The sequence below is a fragment of the Triticum dicoccoides genome, chromosome 6A (genome assembly GCF_002162155.2).
Source record: "Triticum dicoccoides isolate Atlit2015 ecotype Zavitan chromosome 6A, WEW_v2.0, whole genome shotgun sequence".
NCBI lineage: Eukaryota > Viridiplantae > Streptophyta > Magnoliopsida > Poales > Poaceae > Triticum > Triticum dicoccoides.
In genome coordinates, this window is record NC_041390.1 from 517,730,902 (window position 1) to 517,750,721 (window position 19,820).

The 19,820-nt window shown below is 50.2% G+C and overlaps 1 protein-coding gene across 1 annotated transcript; it reads right to left on the reverse strand.

The window, feature by feature from the left end:
• Nucleotides 1-10,412: 10,412 nt before the first annotated feature.
• On the reverse strand, nt 10,413-14,071 carry LOC119317632 (galactan beta-1,4-galactosyltransferase GALS1-like). The gene is made up of 2 exons (XM_037592115.1): nt 11,900-14,071; nt 10,413-11,058 (listed from the first exon to the last, which is right to left on the reverse strand). Exons 1-2 carry the CDS (start codon nt 13,291-13,293, stop codon nt 10,710-10,712), a joined length of 1,743 nt encoding a protein of 580 aa, XP_037448012.1. The 5' UTR covers nt 13,294-14,071; the 3' UTR covers nt 10,413-10,709.
• Between the last annotated feature and the right edge of the window lie 5,749 nt (nt 14,072-19,820).

The following is a 19,820-nucleotide window of genomic DNA, read 5'->3' on the forward strand; positions in this document are numbered from 1 at the left end:
ACAGTCAGTTTTAGCTTTCTCTACTAAGGTGCTTAGCCCAGCAGAACCGGGGCACAATCATAGTAGTTCTCCTAGCGCTACCTTAGCCGATAGAGCGGAACGTAAGGTACCAAAACATAGGAGCCGGGCAAACCCAACATTTGACCAAAGGCATGATTCAGAGCTGATGCATATAATGCTATAAGTTCGGGGTGCCGCACTTGTGAAAGTGTTCGGACTTTTCACACCATATTGTGGGGTACGTAAGCCCCTGGTGTATTGGTCGTACCAAAGTGTACGGTTGCAAGGCGTCATTAATGAACATATATATATATATATAACAAGAATGCAATAATAGTCATAATGTTATGCGTTGTTTATTCAAAAAGGTGCGTTAAAGCAGAATGATACAGATGGTGCGATAAGCAAAGAGTAGGACTATGTCCCTTCCAAGGGCAAGCTGAGGAACAATATTAAATCAAATATTTCGCTTGTTATTGTAATCCACCTGAGAATTCCATGGTGTGATGTAGCTTTCTGCCTCCTTGGTTGCTGCATCATGTGTTCGGCAATAGTGCTGCCGGACAGGGTTTCCAGAGATTAAGGTCCTGAAAAAGAGAAAAATAACCAAACGGGAAGCCCCTAGTGAGGTTTAAGCCGCGTCTTGGGGCGTGCCGCAGTTGTGCCCCCTCCCCACCTGTGCCCATGGTATTTTTAATGCGTAATTATGTACGCGTGGCACGAGTTTCGCCGTTCGGCCGGGACTGGGGTGGGGGCCGCATTGCTACGCGAGCTCAGATCGCGCCAGGTGGTCTAGTTGCCGATTTCTCCGAGCGCGCTTGAAGGTGTCCGGGTCTTGAAACGCCGAACTGGTGGATTTCCTTGAGAGGCTGCTTTGCGCTTCTGCTGCGAGGGCCGCGGTGTGCTCCTCGGTTCGGAGAGAGCGCTCTGTGTTTCCATTGACTGTAATAACCCCGCGAGGTCCTGGCATCTTGAGCTTGAGGTATGCATAATGCGGTACCGCATTGAATCTCGCAAATGCGGTTCGCTCGAGCAGTGCATGATAACCACTGCGGAAACGGGACTATATCGAAGATTAACTCTTCGCTTCAGAAGTTATCTGGGGATCCGAAGACCACTTCCAGTGTAATTGAGCCTGTGCAATGGGCCTCTACACCTGGAATGACGCCTTTAAAGGTCGTTTTTGTGGGTTTAATCCTTGAGGGGTCTATACCCATTTTGTGCACTGTGTCCTGATAAAGCAGGTTCAGACTGCTGCCGCCATCCATAAGGACTCGAGTGAGGTGAAATCCGTCAATGATTGGGTCCAGAACCAGTGCGGCGAATCCGCCATGACGAATACTAGTGGGATGGTCCCTGCGACCGAAAGTGATCGGATAGGAGGACCATGGGTTGAACTTTGGGGCGACTGGCTCCAACGCATATACGTCCCTGAGCGCACGCTTCCGCTCCCTCTTGGGGATGTGCGTTGCGTATATCACGTTCACCGTCCGCACTTGTGGGGGAAACCTCTTCTGTCCTCCGGTGTGTGGCTGCCGGGGCTCCTCCTCGTCATCGCTATGTGGCCCCTTGTCCTTGTTTTCGGCAATTAACTTGTCGGCCTGCTTGAACACCCAACAATCCCTGTTGGTTTGATTGGCTGGCTTTTCTGGGGTGCCGTGTATTTGACACGAGCGATCGAGTATACGATCCAAGCTGGACGGACCCAGCGTACTTTGTTTGAATGGCTTTTTCCGCTGACCGGGTTTAGAGCATTTGAATCCGGCATTGACTGTCGTATCCTCGGTATTATCGCTGTTAATGCGGCGCTTATGTTTGTTGCGACGTGACCTGCTATTGCCGTCCTTGGTATCCAAAGTACCATGGTTCTTTGATATGTTATTACTGCGAGCCAGCCAGCTGTCTTCTCCCGCACAAAAGCAGGTCATGAGTGTCGTGAGGGCTGTGATAGATTTTGGCTTTTCCTGACCAAGGTGCCGGGCTAGCCATTCGTCGCGGATGTTGTATTTGAAAGCCGTTAGGGCCTCTGCATCCGGACAGTCGACGATTTGATTTTTCTTTGTTAGAAACCGAGTCCAGAATTGCCTGGCCGATTCTTCTGGCTACTGAATTATGTGGCTCAAGTCATCGGCATCTGGTGGCCGCACATAAGTGCCCTGGAAGTTGTCGAGGAATGCGGCTTCCAGATCTTCCCAACAGCTAATGGACTCTGTTGGCAAGCTGTTAAGCCAATGCCGCGCTGGTCCCTTGAGCTTTAGTGGGAGGTATTTGATGGCGTGTAAGTCATCATCGCGGGCCATGTGGATGTGGAGGAGGAAATCCTCGATCCATACCGCGGGATCTGTTGTGCCGTCGTATGATTCAATATTTACGGGTTTGAAACCTTCTGGGATTTGATGATCCATTACTTCGTCTGTGAGGCATAAGGGGTGTGCGACGCCTCTGTATTGGGCTATGTCGCGACGCAGCTCGAATGGGTCTTTCCCGCTGTGTTTGGCCCAACCGGATTTACTTTTACTGTATCCGGCGTGACGTTTATCGTCTCGCATAGTGGCGCGCCCTCATGATCCATAGATCGATCTTGCATGCTTTGCTTTGTCCTCCAATATGTCTCGCAGGTCTGGCGAATCTCCCCATGCCTTTTTATTTGAATGGCGTCGGGGTGCAGGCTGAGTTTTTGGCTGGAATGCCTCTCTATCGCGGCCATGAGGTGGCCGATCAGCCGCGTCATACACTTCTTCCTCCAGTCGGGGTAGCAACCTGCATTTTTGGGTAACTCTTGGAGGGGCGCTCGAGTTTATATTCCTCGGCCGCGAAGACTTCAGTCCATCTGTCAGCTAGCAGGTCTTGATCAGCTTGAAGCTGCTGCTGCTTTTTCTTAAGGCTAATTGCCGTGGCTATAAGCCGGCGTTTGAAGCGCTCTTGTTCGACGGGATCCTCTGGCACGGCGAATTCGTCGTCGCCGAGGCTTGCCTCGTCTTTGGAGGGGGGCATGTAATTATCATCCTCCGCCTCTCCATCTGCCGCTCTCTCAGGAGGGCTGGCTCCTCCATCCTCCTGCTCTAAATCTTGCTGGAGGGGATTGTTGTTGTCTTCGGCACTATCCGGAGTGTTATTATCTCGTGTGCCGGTATCACCACTTTTGCTTTGGCGGGACTTAGAGCGGCGCCGCTGACGTTGGCGCTTGGGTTGCTTCTTGGAGGGGTCATCCTCCGCTATCTCTTCGCCATTGCCTTCTTTGGGTGTATCCACCATGTATATATCGTATGATGAGGTGGCTGTCCAGTGCCCTGTGGGCAGTGGTTCCTCCTCGTCTCCCGCATCGTTGTCCATACCGTTGATGTCTTTGGAGTCGAAGTCGAGCATGTCGGTTAAGTCAAGGACAGTGACTACTAAGTGGGTGGTGGGTGGGCCGCGAATTTCTTCGTCGTCCGCATCCCAGTCCTGCCGGACATAGTTCGGCCAGGATCCTCCTGACAAGGAGAGAGACCTTAATGAGTTCAGTATGTCGCCAAAGGGCGAGCGCTGAAAAATATCCGCGGAGGTAAACTCCATGATCGGCGCCCAATCGGATTCGATAGGAACGGACGCAGGCGGTTCGGAGTCCGCGGCCGGAGAAGATCCGACAGTTTAACAACCCGGCTCTCGTGCAAGGTAAGGTTGATGTTTGGCTTGATCGCTGTTGAGGGTAAGGCCTCCGTGGCGGGGTCCATCCACCCGTCCATGGACGGCGCAACTGGCTCCGAATTGAGGGTCGGAGCGGCTGCCTGTGCGATCTCCTGAACACTGTCCGATGGTAGAGCTAAATTGTACTCATCGTGACCGCGTGACGCACAAGGCAGAGGCTCGAATCCATCGAAGATCAAGTCTCCACGGATATCGGCCGTGTAGTTCAAGCTTCCAAACCTGACCTGGTGGCAGGGGCGTAATTTTCAATCTGCTCCAGATGGCCAAGCGAATTGGCCCATAGTGCAAAGCCGCCGAACACGAAGATCTGTCCGGTGAGAAAAGTCTCACCCTGGACTGCATCGCTATCGATGATAGTAGGAGCCATCAAGCCTAACGGCGACGACACAGAGGAACTCTCAATGAAAGCACCAATGTCGGTGTCAAAACCGGCGGATCTCGGGTAGGGGGTCCCGAACTGTGCGTCTAAGGCGGATGGTAACAGGAGGCAGGGGACACAATGTTTTACCCAGGTTCGGGCCCTCTTGATGGAGGTAAAACCCTACGTCCTGCTTGATTAATATTGATGATATGGGTAGTACAAGAGTAGATCTACCACGAGATCGGAGGCTAAACCCTAGAAGCTAGCCTATGGTATGATTGTATGTTGTCTTACGGACTAAAACCCTAGAAGTTACACAAGGTCGGTTACAAAGGAGGAGATATACATATCCGTATTGCCTAGCTTGCCTTCCACGTCAAGTAGAGTCCCATCTAGACACGAGACGAAGTTTTCAACCTTGTATCTTCGTAGTTTAACAGTCCGGCCAAAGGATATAGTCCGGCTGTCCGGAGACCCCCTAATCCAGGACTCCCACAACGTGGTTGATGTAGTCGTACGTCTTCACGATCCGACCGATCCAAGTACCGAACGCACGGCACCTCCGAGTTCAGCACACGTTCAACTCGGTGACGTCCCACGAACTCCTATCCAGCAGAGCTTCGAGGAAGAGTTCCGTCAGCATGATGGCGTGATGACGGTGATGATGATGCTACAGACGCAGGGCTTCGCCTAAGCACCGCTACAATATGACCGAGGTGGATTATGGTGGAGGGGGCACCGCACACGGCTAAAAAATAAACTGATCAACTTGTGTGTCCAAGGCGTGCCTCCCTCCCTCGTATATAAAGGAGTGGAGGAAGGGGAGGGCCGGTCCTCTATTATGGCATGCCCTGGGGAGTCCTACTCCCACTGGGAGTAGGATTCCCCCCTTCCATGTAGTAGGAGTAGGAGAGAAGGAAAGGGAAAAGAGAAGAGAAGGAAGGAGGGGGCGCCGCCCCTCCCCCCTAGTCCAATTCAGACTAGGCCTTGGGGGGCGTGCAGCCTCCCCTCTCTCTTTCCCCTAAAGCCCAATAAGGCCCATATACTCCCCGGCGAAGTCCCGTAACTCTCCGGTACTCCGATAAATACCCGAACCACTCAGAACCTTTTCGATGTCCGAATATAGCCTTCCAATATATCGATCTTTACGTCTCGAACATTTAGAGACTCCTCGTCATGCCCCTGATCTCATCCGGGACTCCGAACAACCTTCAGTACATCAAAACACATAAACTCATAATACCAATCGTCACCGAACGTTAAGCGTGCGGACCCTACGGGTTCGAGAACTATGTAGACATGACCGAGACTCATCTTCGGTCAATAACCAATAGCTAAACTTGGATGCTCATATTGGCTCCTACATATTCTACGAAGATCTTCATCGGTCAAACCGCATAACGGTATACGTTGTTCCCTTTGTCATCGGTATGTTACTTGCCCGAGATTCGATCGTCGGTATCTCAATGCCTAGTTCAATTTCATGACCGGTAAGTCTCTTTACTCGTTCTGTAATGCATCATCCCACAACTAACTCATTAGTCACATTGCTTGCAAGGCTTATAGTGATGTGCATTACTGAGAGGGCCCAGAGATATCTCTCCGACAATCGGAGTGACAAATTGTAATCTCGATCTATGCCAACTCAACAAGTACCATCGGAGACACCTATAGAGCACCTTTATAATCACCCAGTTACGTTATGACGTTTGGTAGCACACAAAGTGTTCCTCCGATATTCGGGAGTTGCATAATCTCATAGTCAGAGGAACATGTATAAGTCATGAAGAAAGCAGTAGCAACAAACTAAACGCTCATCATGCTAAGCTAACGGAATGGGTCAAGTCAATCACATCATTCTCTAATGATGTGATCCCGTTAATCAAATGACAACTCATGTCTATGGCTAGGAAACTTAACCATCTTTGATTCAACGAGCTAATCAAGTAGAGGCAAACTAGTAACACTCTGTTTGTCTATGTATTCACACATGTACTAAGTTTCCGGTTAATACAATTCTAGCATGAATAATAAACATTTATCATGATATAAGGAAATATAAATGAGAACTTTATTATTGCCTCTAGGGCATATTTCCTTCACTGGCCTCGGTGGAGACTCGACCATGGCGAACAACGTGATCACCGCAGGACCACGACCGACAGCCCTGCAAAGATGGACGGTGTGGAGGAAGAGACGATGGACGACCATGGCGGACAGTGCAACCATGACGGACATCATGGAGGAGGAGGCGGGACCATGGCGGGCGGCATAGAAGAGAAGGTATCGTGACCACCATGGACGACACCGGCACGACTGCCCGCGTGGACAGACGGCGTGGAGTAGGAGATGACGAGACTGGGTATATGCAAATCGAGTTTTTAGAAAAACGACTCATGGTCGTTTTTCTATAAACACGGAATTCCAGGTTTTAGAAAACCAAGTTTCCTATATCCAGGGATTAGTTGAAGTAGCCAAATGGGATTTTATCCAGTTAGGCTGTTTTCCAGGTTTATAGAGAATGGATTCTATATATTCCACTTATCCAAACAACCTCTAAGGGTTGGGGTGGACAAAGACCTCATAACACTTTCCTTTTCCTATTCTATTTGAGTTGAAAATCCTATAAACCGAACTAGCGTCCCATGGAAAGTCTTCTCTGGTCTCCCTCAAAACAAAGGAATTGGTGTCCGACAATTTTTCAACAAACACAATGTCTTAAGAAAACATGTTTCTAGTCTTTGCGTTTACCGTTCATACATGACATCTAACAGTAGTTTTGGTTCCCGTACGTGCATGACTTCTCGATTTCCACACTTAAACCTGATTACCAATGTACCGCTTGATGCGGGTCATGTTTGTCGAGACGAGCATGGAAAAATCTGAATTCAATCAAACTCAACTTGTTTGCTGCCCGGGGAGTAGCCATGAGATTCGGTCAGTGAATTAAACGCCGGAATATGGCGAAAGGCATCATAATTTAACTGAGCTCCCACACAAGTCATTTTCCTGGGGTTTTAGGATCATTTTCCACTCTTTACATGGGGTTTTCATGATTTGCCCCAAGGTTGTCTCAATGACTAGTGACCCCGGCCCCACCCGTCAATTTGGATCACTAGTGAACTAACTTGTTTCTTCACGGATATGAAGCACACTAGTCCTTCGCGTGGAGTACACACATGCTCTATGTGGAAGTACGTGAAGAAACTAAAACACCAAAAAAAACCAAGAAAACCTACAAAAACAAAAGGTGAAAAAAAACTTCAAAATCGACACAAGAATGAAAAAAGAGACGAAAAAACAGTCCCAACGAATGGAGCATGAAACGATGGAGGGCTCCCCATGCTAGGAAAAAGTGCCCTAGGTTGGGGGCATCCATTAACTAGTTGCTCCCTAGTATTGGTCATCTTCGACAGAAAATCCTCTTTGTCATTGATGTTGAAAAATTGCAGACGGAAATAGCAGATGGGTCAGCCCAACTAGACACAGTTGGTATGTAGTGACTAGCGTTTTTTTCTTTCTGATTAGAGAGTGATACTTTTTTGTTTTTTCTCTTTTGTTTTGCCAGTTTTCTTCTTATTTTTCTTTTCCCCCTCTTTATTTTATATTTTCTAAAAACTCAACAACATTTCTCTAAAATTCAGCAAGGTTTTAAAAATTTGAGAACCTTTTATGAAACACAAAAAAATGGATTTTTTCAAAGCATTATTGTTATTTCCAAAATTTTGAATATTTATGCAAAACACAATTTTTTTTACAAAACTAAAAAGTATTTTAATAGTTTGTGAACATTGTTGAAATTCCGACAAAATTGTGGAAAACATATCAGATCATGAATATTTTGAAAAACAAAAATATTTTTTAAAAAATCAATAAAATGTTGAATTTCTAAACTATTTTAGATTTTCAAAATAAAATCAAATGTGTAACCATTTTTTATTTTGTGCATTTTTTAATTCATGAAAATATTTTCAAATATGGTTTTGATTTTAAATAAAATGGAAAAACTATGAAAACAGTTGAGAGACTAGAGGAGCAATACTCGATAACGCGCTTGTAGGTTTGCCCACTAATTTGACACACGACGCATCAATATAGGGGGTCTCGTCTTTGGCTGTTTATTCCCGTGGCGTTTGGGATCTTTGTTTGCTAGGTGGAAGTAAGACCTTTGCAAATTCAAATAAATAAAGAAGTAGTGTGTCTACTTAGTTATGTATAAGTAGGATGAGTCTTAATCTTGTAGCTGCGTGTGGACAAAGACATCATAACACTTTACTTTTCCTATTCTCTTTAAGTTGAAAATCCTATAAACCGAACTAGCGTCCCATGGAAATTCTTCTTTGGTCCCCTTCAAAACAAAGGAATTGTTGTCCGACAATTTTTCAACAAACACGATATCTTAACAGAACATGTTTCTAGCCTTTGCGTTTACCGTTCATGCGTGGCATCTAACAACGGTTTTGATGTTTTTATATGGTATTGGTTCTCGTAGGTGCACGACTTCTCGATTTTCACACTTAAACCTGATTACCAATGTACGGCTTGATGCGGGTCATGTTTGTCGACACGAGCATGGAAAAATCTGAATTCAATCAAACTCAACTTGTTTGCTGCCCGTGGAGTAGCCAGAAGATTCAGTGAGTGGGTTAAACGCCCGAATGTGACAAAAGGCATCTTAATTTAACTCGGCTCTCACACAAGTCATTTTCCCAGGGATTAGGGTCATTTGCCACTCTTTGCATGGGGTTTTCATGATCTGTCCCAAGGTTGTCTCAATGGCTAGTGACCCCGGCTCCACCCGTCAATCTGGACCGGAGGGAGGGGGGCAAATCATTGAAGTTAGAAGTAAAGTGTAGGCTAAGATTAAATTTCTCCATTTTCTCATACCCAGGGGCCAGAAAAGATGGACGGTGTTAAACCAGGTCAACAATAGCAAAACTATAGCTAGTCAAATGGGCCGTTTTTTTGGGCCGGCCCGTGAGCACGTCGGCACGGCCCGATTACGCATGGCACAACCTGATTATATATGGCCCAACATGTAAAAATGGGCTAAAAACCCTCAATGCGTCAAATAACAGGCTGAAAATATGCGGCCCACCGTGCTAAACGGGCCAACATGCCGGACCGTTTACTAACTGGGCCGTTCCTGGACCTCAGGGCGCAGCACGCGGGCCGGCCCGGCCTGGCCCGTATAGTAATCATGCCCTGGCGGGCCGTGCCGGGCCAGGCACGATTACGATGGGCTGGGCCGTGCCGGGCCGGCCCGTATAGTAATCGTGCCCTGGCGGGCCGTGCCGGGCCAGGCACGATTATGATGGGCTGGGCCGTGCCGGGCCGGCCCGTTTGGCCAGGTATAAGCAAAACCTAGGTCCGAAGGCCAGCAGCTGTATTCGCATGCGGTGGCAAAATTTCGTGTTTGACCCTTTTTCGATACCTATTTGAGATCTGACCCTTTTGCTACCGCCAGGGACTTACCATCAAACAGAATGACGGTAGCATGTACAACCCTACCGCCAATGTGCTCGGCGGTAGGCACGAACACGCATTGTGTTCAATACTTAGTAAATTTTTACGATAGTGGTGGTAGGCAGTTATACCCTATCACCTTGGACCCTGGTGGTAGCAAAAGGGTCAGATCTAAAAAAAATTCAAACTAAGATCAAATCTCGAATAGGTATCGAAAAAGGTCAAAACACGAAATTTTGCCGCGTGCGGTGGAATGCACAGAGCACCGATCTTGGAAGAGCGCTGCTATGCAGACGACTCAGGGTGCACGATTCTTGCACGACAGTGCTAATCAAGCCGTCCATACCTATGAGCAAACTACGACATACCAATGGATTCACCATCGTCCAGTTTTCGTCTGAGCAAGTATCGTCTGCGTAGTACTAGCTTCGATCTTGGAAGGCGGCGGAAATCCAAAAACCCCCGTGAACCAATCATCACAGCACGCGCCGCGCCGCGCATGGAGATCCACTCCCGCAAGCCACAGCGACGCGCCACCGGCGGGGCGGCCGCCGCTGCGCAAAGCGGATCAATCTATCCAACGCGCGCGTGCACGCACATGCAGCGACCGCCCATCACGCGCTATCATTCCGGCGTGTCTGCCCACCGTTCGTCCCTCCCATGCCAGTCTCAGGCCCATCACCCCTGACCGCCGGCCGGCAGACCTGTTGCAATCGAAATCTGGAAACACCCACGGTGCCAGCCGTTTTTGCCTAACCCGGAAAAGACCACAGCTCGTCTTCCCTTCCCGGTTTCGACCCATCGTCCCTGGTTTGCTGACAGTCACACGGCCAGAAAGATCACAAATGATGTAACAACAAAAAGCAGAAACGCCTCACTTTTTGACACTTTGTGTATGTGACCCCAGAAGGAGATGAAAGAATCTAGCAGCAGTAAAAAGCCAACATCATCAGTCTACACACACAGATCTGTAAACGAATGTGGGGGACAGGCAGAAAAAGGTGAAGAAAACGCAGCAAAAAGCAGATCCCCATTACTGAAGGGCCGGCCCAACGAAGAACCAAAACTTTACACCGGCCGACCTGCCTCTTCTAATAAAACAGACTCTCCAGTCCACACATCCTAAATAAAACATCAGCGTATATGTACCAGCACCAGCAGGCAGCGGCCACCACCCAGCAGCTGCTTGTAATTATCATGTAAGAGACGACGATCCGATGGTCTCGTTCTCGAACCGCCGGACCTCGCCGGCGAGGCGCTTCATGGCGTCGTCGTACACGTAGGGGACGCCCTCGAAGGTGACCTTGCGGCCGCTGCCGGGCCGCGGCACGAACTCCTGGCAGGGCTCACCCAACACGTTGATGGAGTTGTGGTAGTGGTAGTACCTGATCAGGGCCTCCGTCTTGTGCGTCGACCTCCCGTAGATGTTCTGCGACATGTGCACCCCCGTCGCGTACGCGTTCCGCGCCTGGATCGCGTACTTGCGGTCGCGCCGCACCCTCGTGATCGAGTTCCGGAACACGAACTTCTCGAATCCCCATTCCCTGCATCGTCGGTGAAATGTGCATTGTTAGTTCAGATAACATCGTTGCTATGTATTAGTTTGAAATGTAAGATCAACAATGAAGACAAAGACTGTGCTAAAATTTAGTGTCATGATGAATAAGGCAAATTCTATTTACTGGGCTCAATTCATCTTTGTTTCCAGGCCGGTAGAAGGCGATGCCTTTACTGTGGAACCAAATCATGATATACTACTAAGGTTTTTGCCTCAGTGGTGAAAGCTGGAGAACAGAATGTATTAAAGTAATTGGCTTTGTTTGTGAAACCAACTGATGTTTTACTAACATTTTTGGCTCAACAGCGAAAGATGCTGGAGAACCAAATGTCTTAAAAGTAATGTAATGACCTTTGGTTGTGACACCTAATGATGCTTTAATTAACTGCTTTGCAGGACTCAATTTGACCCAAAAAATTGGTTCAATGATGAAAGCTGGAGAACAAAAGGGAAAGGTGTCAACCGCCATGTTGCCTTGCAGGACTCAATTTGACCAAAGGAAATCTAACCAGTTTTTAATTAAATTAAACGTGCAAGGTCGAACTCAAGCAGCTCAGTGCCCAATTGTTCAACGGACTGCATAAACAAGTAGTAACTGCTTTGAGAATGTTTGTTTGTTTGATTAAACAACACAGCCAAGGTTCAACGGCTAAATTATATATCTGGGAATGCAACCAAACCCGTAGGACAAAATGTAGGAGTATTTACTACCAGCCTGAATCTGATACACCTGAAGCTAAATTTGGGAGGCGGCGCGACAGAGATCTCGCAATCATAAATATAAAACTGAATTGCGAATGGACAGATACGGGATAGACATCACAAACCTTGAGTAATCGTTCCTCGGATTCTTGACGCAGAGCTTGGTGGACATGGGATTCTGCTCGATGGTGAACTGCGTGTACCCCGAGAGCCTCCCGAGCACCTGGTCCAGAGCCTGGCCGTTGGGCAGGTAGAGGTACTCGTCGACGTCGAAGAAGAAGGTCCAGTTGGCGGCGTGCCGGTACCGGTGCAGGCAGTCGTTCACCACCAGGAACTGGTTGTAGTAGTAGCTGTCGAACTCGGCCTGCGCCCGGACGTCCTGCACCGTGACCCGCCCCGCCCTGATCCACGGCTCCAGCACCGCCCGCACCTCCGGGCTCACGCCGCCGGCGTCGTGGAAGACGAAGTGCGACCTGGGCCCGAAGAAGTGCGCGTGGTACGCCACCCACTCCCGCATGCGGTCCGCGCTGAGGTTGCCGTAGAGCGAGGAGCCGCAGTAGAGGTAGTCGTACTGGAACGGCGGGCTGAAGGCGGCCTCGTCGTAGGCGCCCGGCGCCTCCTCGAGAGCGACGAACCGCTCGTACCGGCGGGAGGCGGTGGAGTGGTAGGCGTGCACGAGCAGCCTGCCGCCGGCGTTGGCGGCGTTGGGGTTGGACGGGAAGGTGCAGTTGACGACCACGGTGGTGTAGACGCGGCCGTAGCCCCAGTCTGGCAGGATCTTGTAGGCCTTGGTCCGGACGGCGCGCGGCGCCGGGTCGGCGGCGCTCGGGTTGGGCTGCCACTCGCACTTGAAGTAGGGGGTGCCGAACACGTGCGTGGGCTTGGACGCCAGCCCCACGATGGCGAACGTCCGCGGCCCGCCCCGGTACGCGCCCATCTGCACGAACAGCGCCGCCGCGCTGCCGTACGGCCGGAGCACCCGCTTGTTCGGGTCCTCCGGGCGCACCGCCGCGCTGCCGGACGGCCGGGGCACCGGCCTTTTCGGCTCCTCCGCCCGCGCCGCCGCGGTTACGTGCGGCCGCGGGAGTACCGGCTTGTTCGGCTGCTCCGCCCGCGCCGCCGAGCTGACGTGCGGCCGAGGGAGCACCGGCTTGTTCGTGTTCGGGTCCTCCGCCCGCGCCGCCGGCTTCGCCAGCTGCATCGGAACAGCGGCGGCGGCGGCGGGGATGGCCGGAGCCGACGTCGCCACCGGTGCGGTCTTGGTAGCTGCGTCGGAGGACGTCGAGTTGGCGGAGTGGACCTTAGTGTTGTTGGCGAGGGGGAGGGCGCATGGGGGCGCGGAGGCGGAGGAGCGGGCGGCGGCGAGGAGGGAGCCGTAGGGCTGGAGCTGCCACAATGCGACGAAGAGCGTGAGGAAGGCGAGCGAGGCGACGAAGAGCTTGATGTCGACGCACGGGGCGGCGACGAACGCCCCACCGCCACCGCCGCCGCCGCCTCCTCCCGCGTCTTTCTTCTTCATGGCACGCACGTACGGTTACGGACACGGCTCTGCAACCGAAACGGCCACCAGCTCCCCGATCCGCCTGCGCGGCCGGCCGGCGCTCCGCTGCGGGCTCCGCTCCCGTGCTCCGGCCGGACCACTGCTCCGGTTGCGCGCCGCGCTTGCTTTCCCTCCTCCGTCCGCCCGTCCGCCCGTCCGTCCTGGTTATCTTTCTCGGGAGCGGGCGAAGGGCTGGGTGGGCGGTAAAAGGCGAGAGAGGTTCGATCGAGATGCGGGGAATGTGGGGGGTGACGGAGCGGAGGGAGGGGAAGGTGGCGGGGAATCGACGGGTCGGTCGGTGCGTCGACGTTGTCGACGGACGGAGCGGGGGAGGGAGGGATTGTTCTGGACGCTGCGGGTGAGAGGGAGGAGGGGGGCGGCGCCGCGAAGCAACAGTCAAGGCTGGCTGGCTGGCTCAGGGAAGGAGGGAGGGAAGGAAATGAAGGCGCGTGTGAGAGAGGTACTGGTGGTGGTGGAGTGAGTTTAGGGCGATTTAACCGCCGGATCCGCGCGGTCCGTAACGCAGGCCACCAACCGCGTTCGTAGGGCGTCGTGGCGCTGGCGGTGAGGAAACTCTCGGAAGGAAATCAAGGCCCGCCACCGGACAAGGCGTGCGGGAGCGGCCGCCAGTTTGGCCTGGCTTGGACCTGTCGCGAGCCCGGGCATGCAAGCAACAGCGCCGCGGCTCCGTGGATCGGAGACGGGTAGTGGTTGTAGTACAGCGACGGAGTGGCTCGGCTCGTCTCCGGTGGAAAAGCCGTCGCCTGCACGGTCTCGCTTCGGGCGGTGCGCACGTGGTTGATTGGTCGTGGGTTGTATACAGTGTATACGCTCCGCGAGGACATCTCTCAGCGGAAAAAAAAGACGCTCCTTATAACGGTGAGGTTAGGGAATTCTCCTCATGCGACCACATTGGGTGTCGGGTGCTTTTGATTTATCCAAGGGTTCAACGACGACAACAGTGTCACCGACGACAACTATGGCTTTAGGACGCTGGTCCTGAGGGGCACGCGTACTAAAACTAACCAACTGTCATTGACAAGGTTAAATCGACTCGGATGAGGGAGCGGCACAATCAACGCGTCAGCAGCTTGTTCTAGCGGCGACCGTGGTCGATCGGTGGCCTTGAAGTCTTAATAATCTAATTTTTCTATGTTTGAGGTGCTTTGTATTTACCGTGAACTGCGATAATAGATTTTTGAATCGTTTATAAAGAAATAGAAAAATAAGAACTCTCCGACTCAAAAGGACGAAAGTCGGTGTATGGAAGACGCCGCCAAGACAACAAAGCGACCGGACCGCATCGACGTGTCACCCTGGTGGTGAAAAGCGTTGCTCCCCCTGAATAAAAAAGGAAATGACCCAACGAGACAGTGCCACGACTCAGACGATGTTGTACTAAAAAATTAGTAACGTCTCCGTTCGTGGATCTGCTTGCCGGACGCTGGCATCATCTCGTCTCGTCTTCTCCTTGCCTTTCTCGCTGGCGCCCGGGCCGTGCTCTGCTGCCTGCACCTGTGCCATGCAAAAGCACAGGTCATCCAAGGCGGATGGGTCCATCTCGACTTCCTTCTCCTCTCTTCTGTATCGTAGGCTAGCGTTACGGCCAGGGTTCTTACTAATTAGGGACGTTTTGTATCTAAATCTCGATTCAAATCGAATCCAACCGATTTTACTTGTTCAATTCGATTTGAACGAAATCCGGGCGCCTCTCACCATTGAAGACTCAAATCTTGAGGCATTGTGAGGGTATAAGGAGGTCTCTGACTTGTGCTACCACAAGAAAGATCCTATAAAATTGGTAGCATTCCAAGGCAACGTCAACAAAAGGAGGTTTTATGGGTGTCATGAGAATGTAAGCCCTCCGCCTCCATGGTTCTTGTTTCGCTCTCTTTGAATCCCTGCTCTTTATACTTCTTGATCTATGTGAGTAGTGTGTTGTGAATGTAGTTGAAAGGGTTGGTATGCTCGATTAGGAGGAGGGAGGGATTAGGAAACAAACATTTTTTAACCCGTTTTACAAATTTTAGGCTCGATGTACGTCTCCGTTGAAGGGTGTGAAGTCACAATGCACCCCAAGCGCCAGAACGACTCTCCTCATGCCATCGCACGATGCAAGGTGACGTGAGTCCACTAGCGGTGCCCTTGAAGGCAGCAACCGAAAACTTTACAATGGGCTATCTCCACAACTTATTAATTGAAAGCTCCGAACACCTCCCGGTACCTTCACCACACACTGGTACAACGACGTTCCATACAAACGGTTTTATCCCCTTTCCACGACATAGTTTTAAATCATCGCCTTGCATGGGTGTGCGATAGGGGGGTCCATCCCACATTTCCTAAATAATTTACGAGTGCGATTGCATTTTGCATTGGGCACGGTTTCCTCTAAGCTCACCTGTGAGATAATGTGCTATTACAAACGATTGAGGAGCCCCTACACGGCTACACACACGTAGAAGTGCTGCAAATCGTCTGTGATTTGTTGTGTATCACCAATATTTCAGTTCACATCTCGTGTGCTTTTCCTGTAGTTCATAGGCGGTTAAGCTATGAGTGACATGTGGTTTTCGTTTTGGATCCCACACGCTCAGTTACATGAAACTGTGTCCGCTTTAATATGGCTAGGTTATGGCAAAATATCGTGTTTGAATCGCCCTGCAAAACGTAAATTCGCCATTATATGCAATTGAACAAATGTATAGTGTCTACAGGAAGAACATTATCAAAATTCGCCATAATATGCAACTGAACAAATGCTAGCTAAACTCCACAAATGTATCGACATGTGCAGTACATAATCATAGTGTATAAAATACGAAGATCTCATCACATGGAAAACAATGCATCCATGCGTATATGTTTAGCTGCTAACACTAGGTGAATGCATACTTATTGGTGGAGGAAAAGGCTTGCTGAAATCTTCATCATATCGAGTGGGCTTGATGCAGTGTTTCAGGCAGAAGTTGCTGATAAATTCCTAACAACCAACAATTTAGTTGCGGGGAGCAGTTCAGAGGTCATCGGTTCAAAGATGATCCGTAGGGTTTTTAGACCAGAATGTACGTACCATGCGTGTGGAGTAGAAGATGGTAATTAAGAGACAGACTTACTGGCATTATCTTGTCAGCATCGTTACAACAATCAGAAGATCTGCGCATGAAGATCATGTATTTGCAAATATAGTATCCACAAAGGTTGGTCCATTCTCATTGTTGAGGACACTATTTTTTTGTTGAGAATTAGTCATGTGTAAGCTGTTTAATTTTTTTTGAGCGAAATAGAAAGAGGTTTCTTTAGAAACTTGAATATTTGACTAGCATAAGAAAAAGTATTTGCGAACCTTTGGATACATTTTATGAAAATAACAGATTTCATTGTCTTACCAGAGAAACGATCTCGTGCTGCAAAAGTAGTTGACGGTCAAACCAGTTCCCTCCTTTAGTTATGTACCTTAAAAATTGATAACTCACAAGTATAGGGGATCGCAACACTTTTTGAGGGTAGAGTATTTGAGGGAGTCCTGAATTAGGGGGTATCCGGACAGCCGGATTATATCCTTTGGCCGGACTATTGGACTATGAAGATACAAGATTGAAGACTTCGTCCCGTGTCCGGATGGGACTCTACTTGGTGTGGAAGGCAAGCTAGGCAATACGGATATGTATATCTCCTCCTTTGTAACCGACTTTGTGTAACCCTAGCCCCCTCCGGTGTCTATATAAACCGGAGGGTTTTAGTCCGTAGGACAACATACAATCATACCATAGGCTAGCTTCTAGGGTTTAGCCTCTCCGATCTCGTGATAGATCAACTTTGATAATACTCATATCATCAAGAATAAATCAAGCAGGACGTAGGGTTTTACCTCCATCAAGAGGGCCCGAACCTGGGTAAAACATCGTGTCCCCTGCCTCCTGTTACCATCCGCCTTAGACACACAGTTCGGGACCCCCTACCCGAGATCCGCCGGTTTTGACATCGACATTGGTGCTTTCATTGAGAGTTCCACTATGCCGTCGCCAGAAGGAAGGATGTCTCGTCTCGTCTTTAAAGACGATACTACTGTTGGGGGAGCTTTGGCTGCCGGCCAAACTCTCCGGCTAGGCGGTTTCATCATGACCGTCTGTCCGGCCGCCGCGCCGACGATGACTTCTCGGGTCATCAAAAACAACCTCCACGTCAAATCGGCACTCGCCGAACAGATGGATCCAATGGAGCTCGCCTCCCTAAACGAGCTCTTGGATCGCATCGCCGCCCTGGGAGTCGCTATGGACTATGATCGGATTGGGCTTAAACCCGATCAAAGGGAGATTAACTCTCCGCTGGTCACCCATCATATTGCAGTGGTGTAGGAACAATGCAGCGACCTCTCCTCCATATTGAGGACCAACTATGTCCGGATTCCTAAGCTCTTCGAGCCGGATACCCATTCGCGGGAGGACAGCATCCAATCCCTGAACTTAGAGTCAGGTAGCGGGCCAGGATTATCGGGCAACACCCCGGAACCAGAATTTCCAAAATTGGAAATTCCTCGGCCCCTGGATCCCAGATCGGGTAAGGGTTCGGATTCAATTCCACCCACCCACCCAAACATAAGCGATCTTTCCCACATCAAGCAAGAGCCCCAGGAAACAGTACATCACTATTGGGCCAGATTCCTCCTTGCGATGAATAAGGTTAAGGACTGTCGGGAGGAAGACGCAATCTTATTTTTCTGCAATAATTGCACGGATAAGGGAATCCTTAACGCCATAAATCACCGTGAGATATCACGCTTCGCTGACTTGGCGTCCATAGTACGAAAGTACTGTGCGATGGAAAGTGCCTGGAAAACCAAAACGAACTTTTGGGATAATCCGGCACTAAATACGAACCCAGTCCGAAATAAAAGGGTGCACTATCAAAAGACACCCGGGTCAGCTACCAAAAAGCAAAAACCCTCTATAGGGCATGGAACCGTACTGGAGGGATGGCTCAATGGACCCTGTAAAATTCACAGTATAGAGGGCGCCATACCAACACATAGCCTTAGAGCATGTTGGACACTCCGGCAGGTGGCTAAAAGCGGTGAGGATCTTCTCATCCCATATGCCGCAGAGAACCATCCCACGGATAGCAATACAATATTAACATTCTTTGAGACCTTCGCATCAAATAATAGGCGCAAGCGAACACTCCGCAGCATTGCCAAAATCTGCCATGTGGCAGCAATAAATCCATGGAGTGACACGGCTATCACCTTCAATGCCAGTGATGAACCTAAATTCCGAACAGCCCGAGCACCAGCTGCACTGGTCCTCAGCCCAATCATGGACGGCTTTCGACTCACCAAAGTACTCATGGACGGCGGCAGTGGATTAAACCTCATCTATGAGGAAACTCTTCAAAAGATGGAAATAGACTGGAACCGCATTGAGCAAAGTAGCACAACCTTTAGAGGAATTATCCCCAGTCGGGGAGCACGTTGTGCTGGGAAAATCACACTAGATGTGGTATTCGGCACGCCAGATAATTACAGGTCCGAAGAAATTACATTCCAAGTGGCCCCGTTCAGCAGTGGTTATCACGCTCTTTTAGGACGGGAGGCGTTCACAATCTTCCAAGCCGTACCCCATTACGGGTACATGAAGCTCAAAATGCCCGGGCCCAACGGAATCATCACTCTCGCCAGTGATCTAGACACAACACTCCGCGCCGAAAACAAAACAGCCGCACTGGCCCTCGAGGCATTATCCGAAGCCCTCTCGGCCAAGGAATTAACCACGCTACGCTCCACAGTGGACATGGACGACGTGATACTCGACAAGAGATCCAAGTCCACCTCTTTTAAACCAGCGGATGAAATAGTCAAATTCCAAGTCCACCCAACGGACCCTGCAAAAACAGCCTCCATCGGGGCGCAGTTAAACCCCGCCGTGGACGCCGCACTATGAGAGTTCCTGCACGAGAATTGGGACATATTCTCCTGGCATCCCTCAGACATGCCGGGAATCCCACGCAGGATGGCCGAGCATAGCCTCAATATCCTAAAGGGATTCAAGCCGGTCAAGCAAGCTCTTCGGCGTTTCTCCGAACCTAAGAGGCATGCCATGGGAGATGAACTAGCCAAGTTATTGGAGGCCGGATTCATCAGAGAAATAAAACACCCGGACTGGCTAGCAAACCTAGTGATGGTAGCAAAGAAGGATAAATCCTGACGCCTTTGTGTCGATTTCAAGGACCTCAATAAAGCTTGCCCAAAGGATCCCTTCCCCCTCCCCCGCATCGATCAAATTATTGATGCTACCGCAGGACATGACTCATTGTGTTTCCTCGACGCATACTCCGGTTATCACCAAATCAAGATGGCGGAGGCCGACCAAGCCGCAACGGCATTCATCACACCATACGGTCCCTTCTGTTTTAACACAATGCTTTTTGGGCTCAAAAACGCCGGCGCAACATATCAGCGCATGATTCAGACATGTCTAGAGAAACAAATCGGCAAAACAATAGAGGCA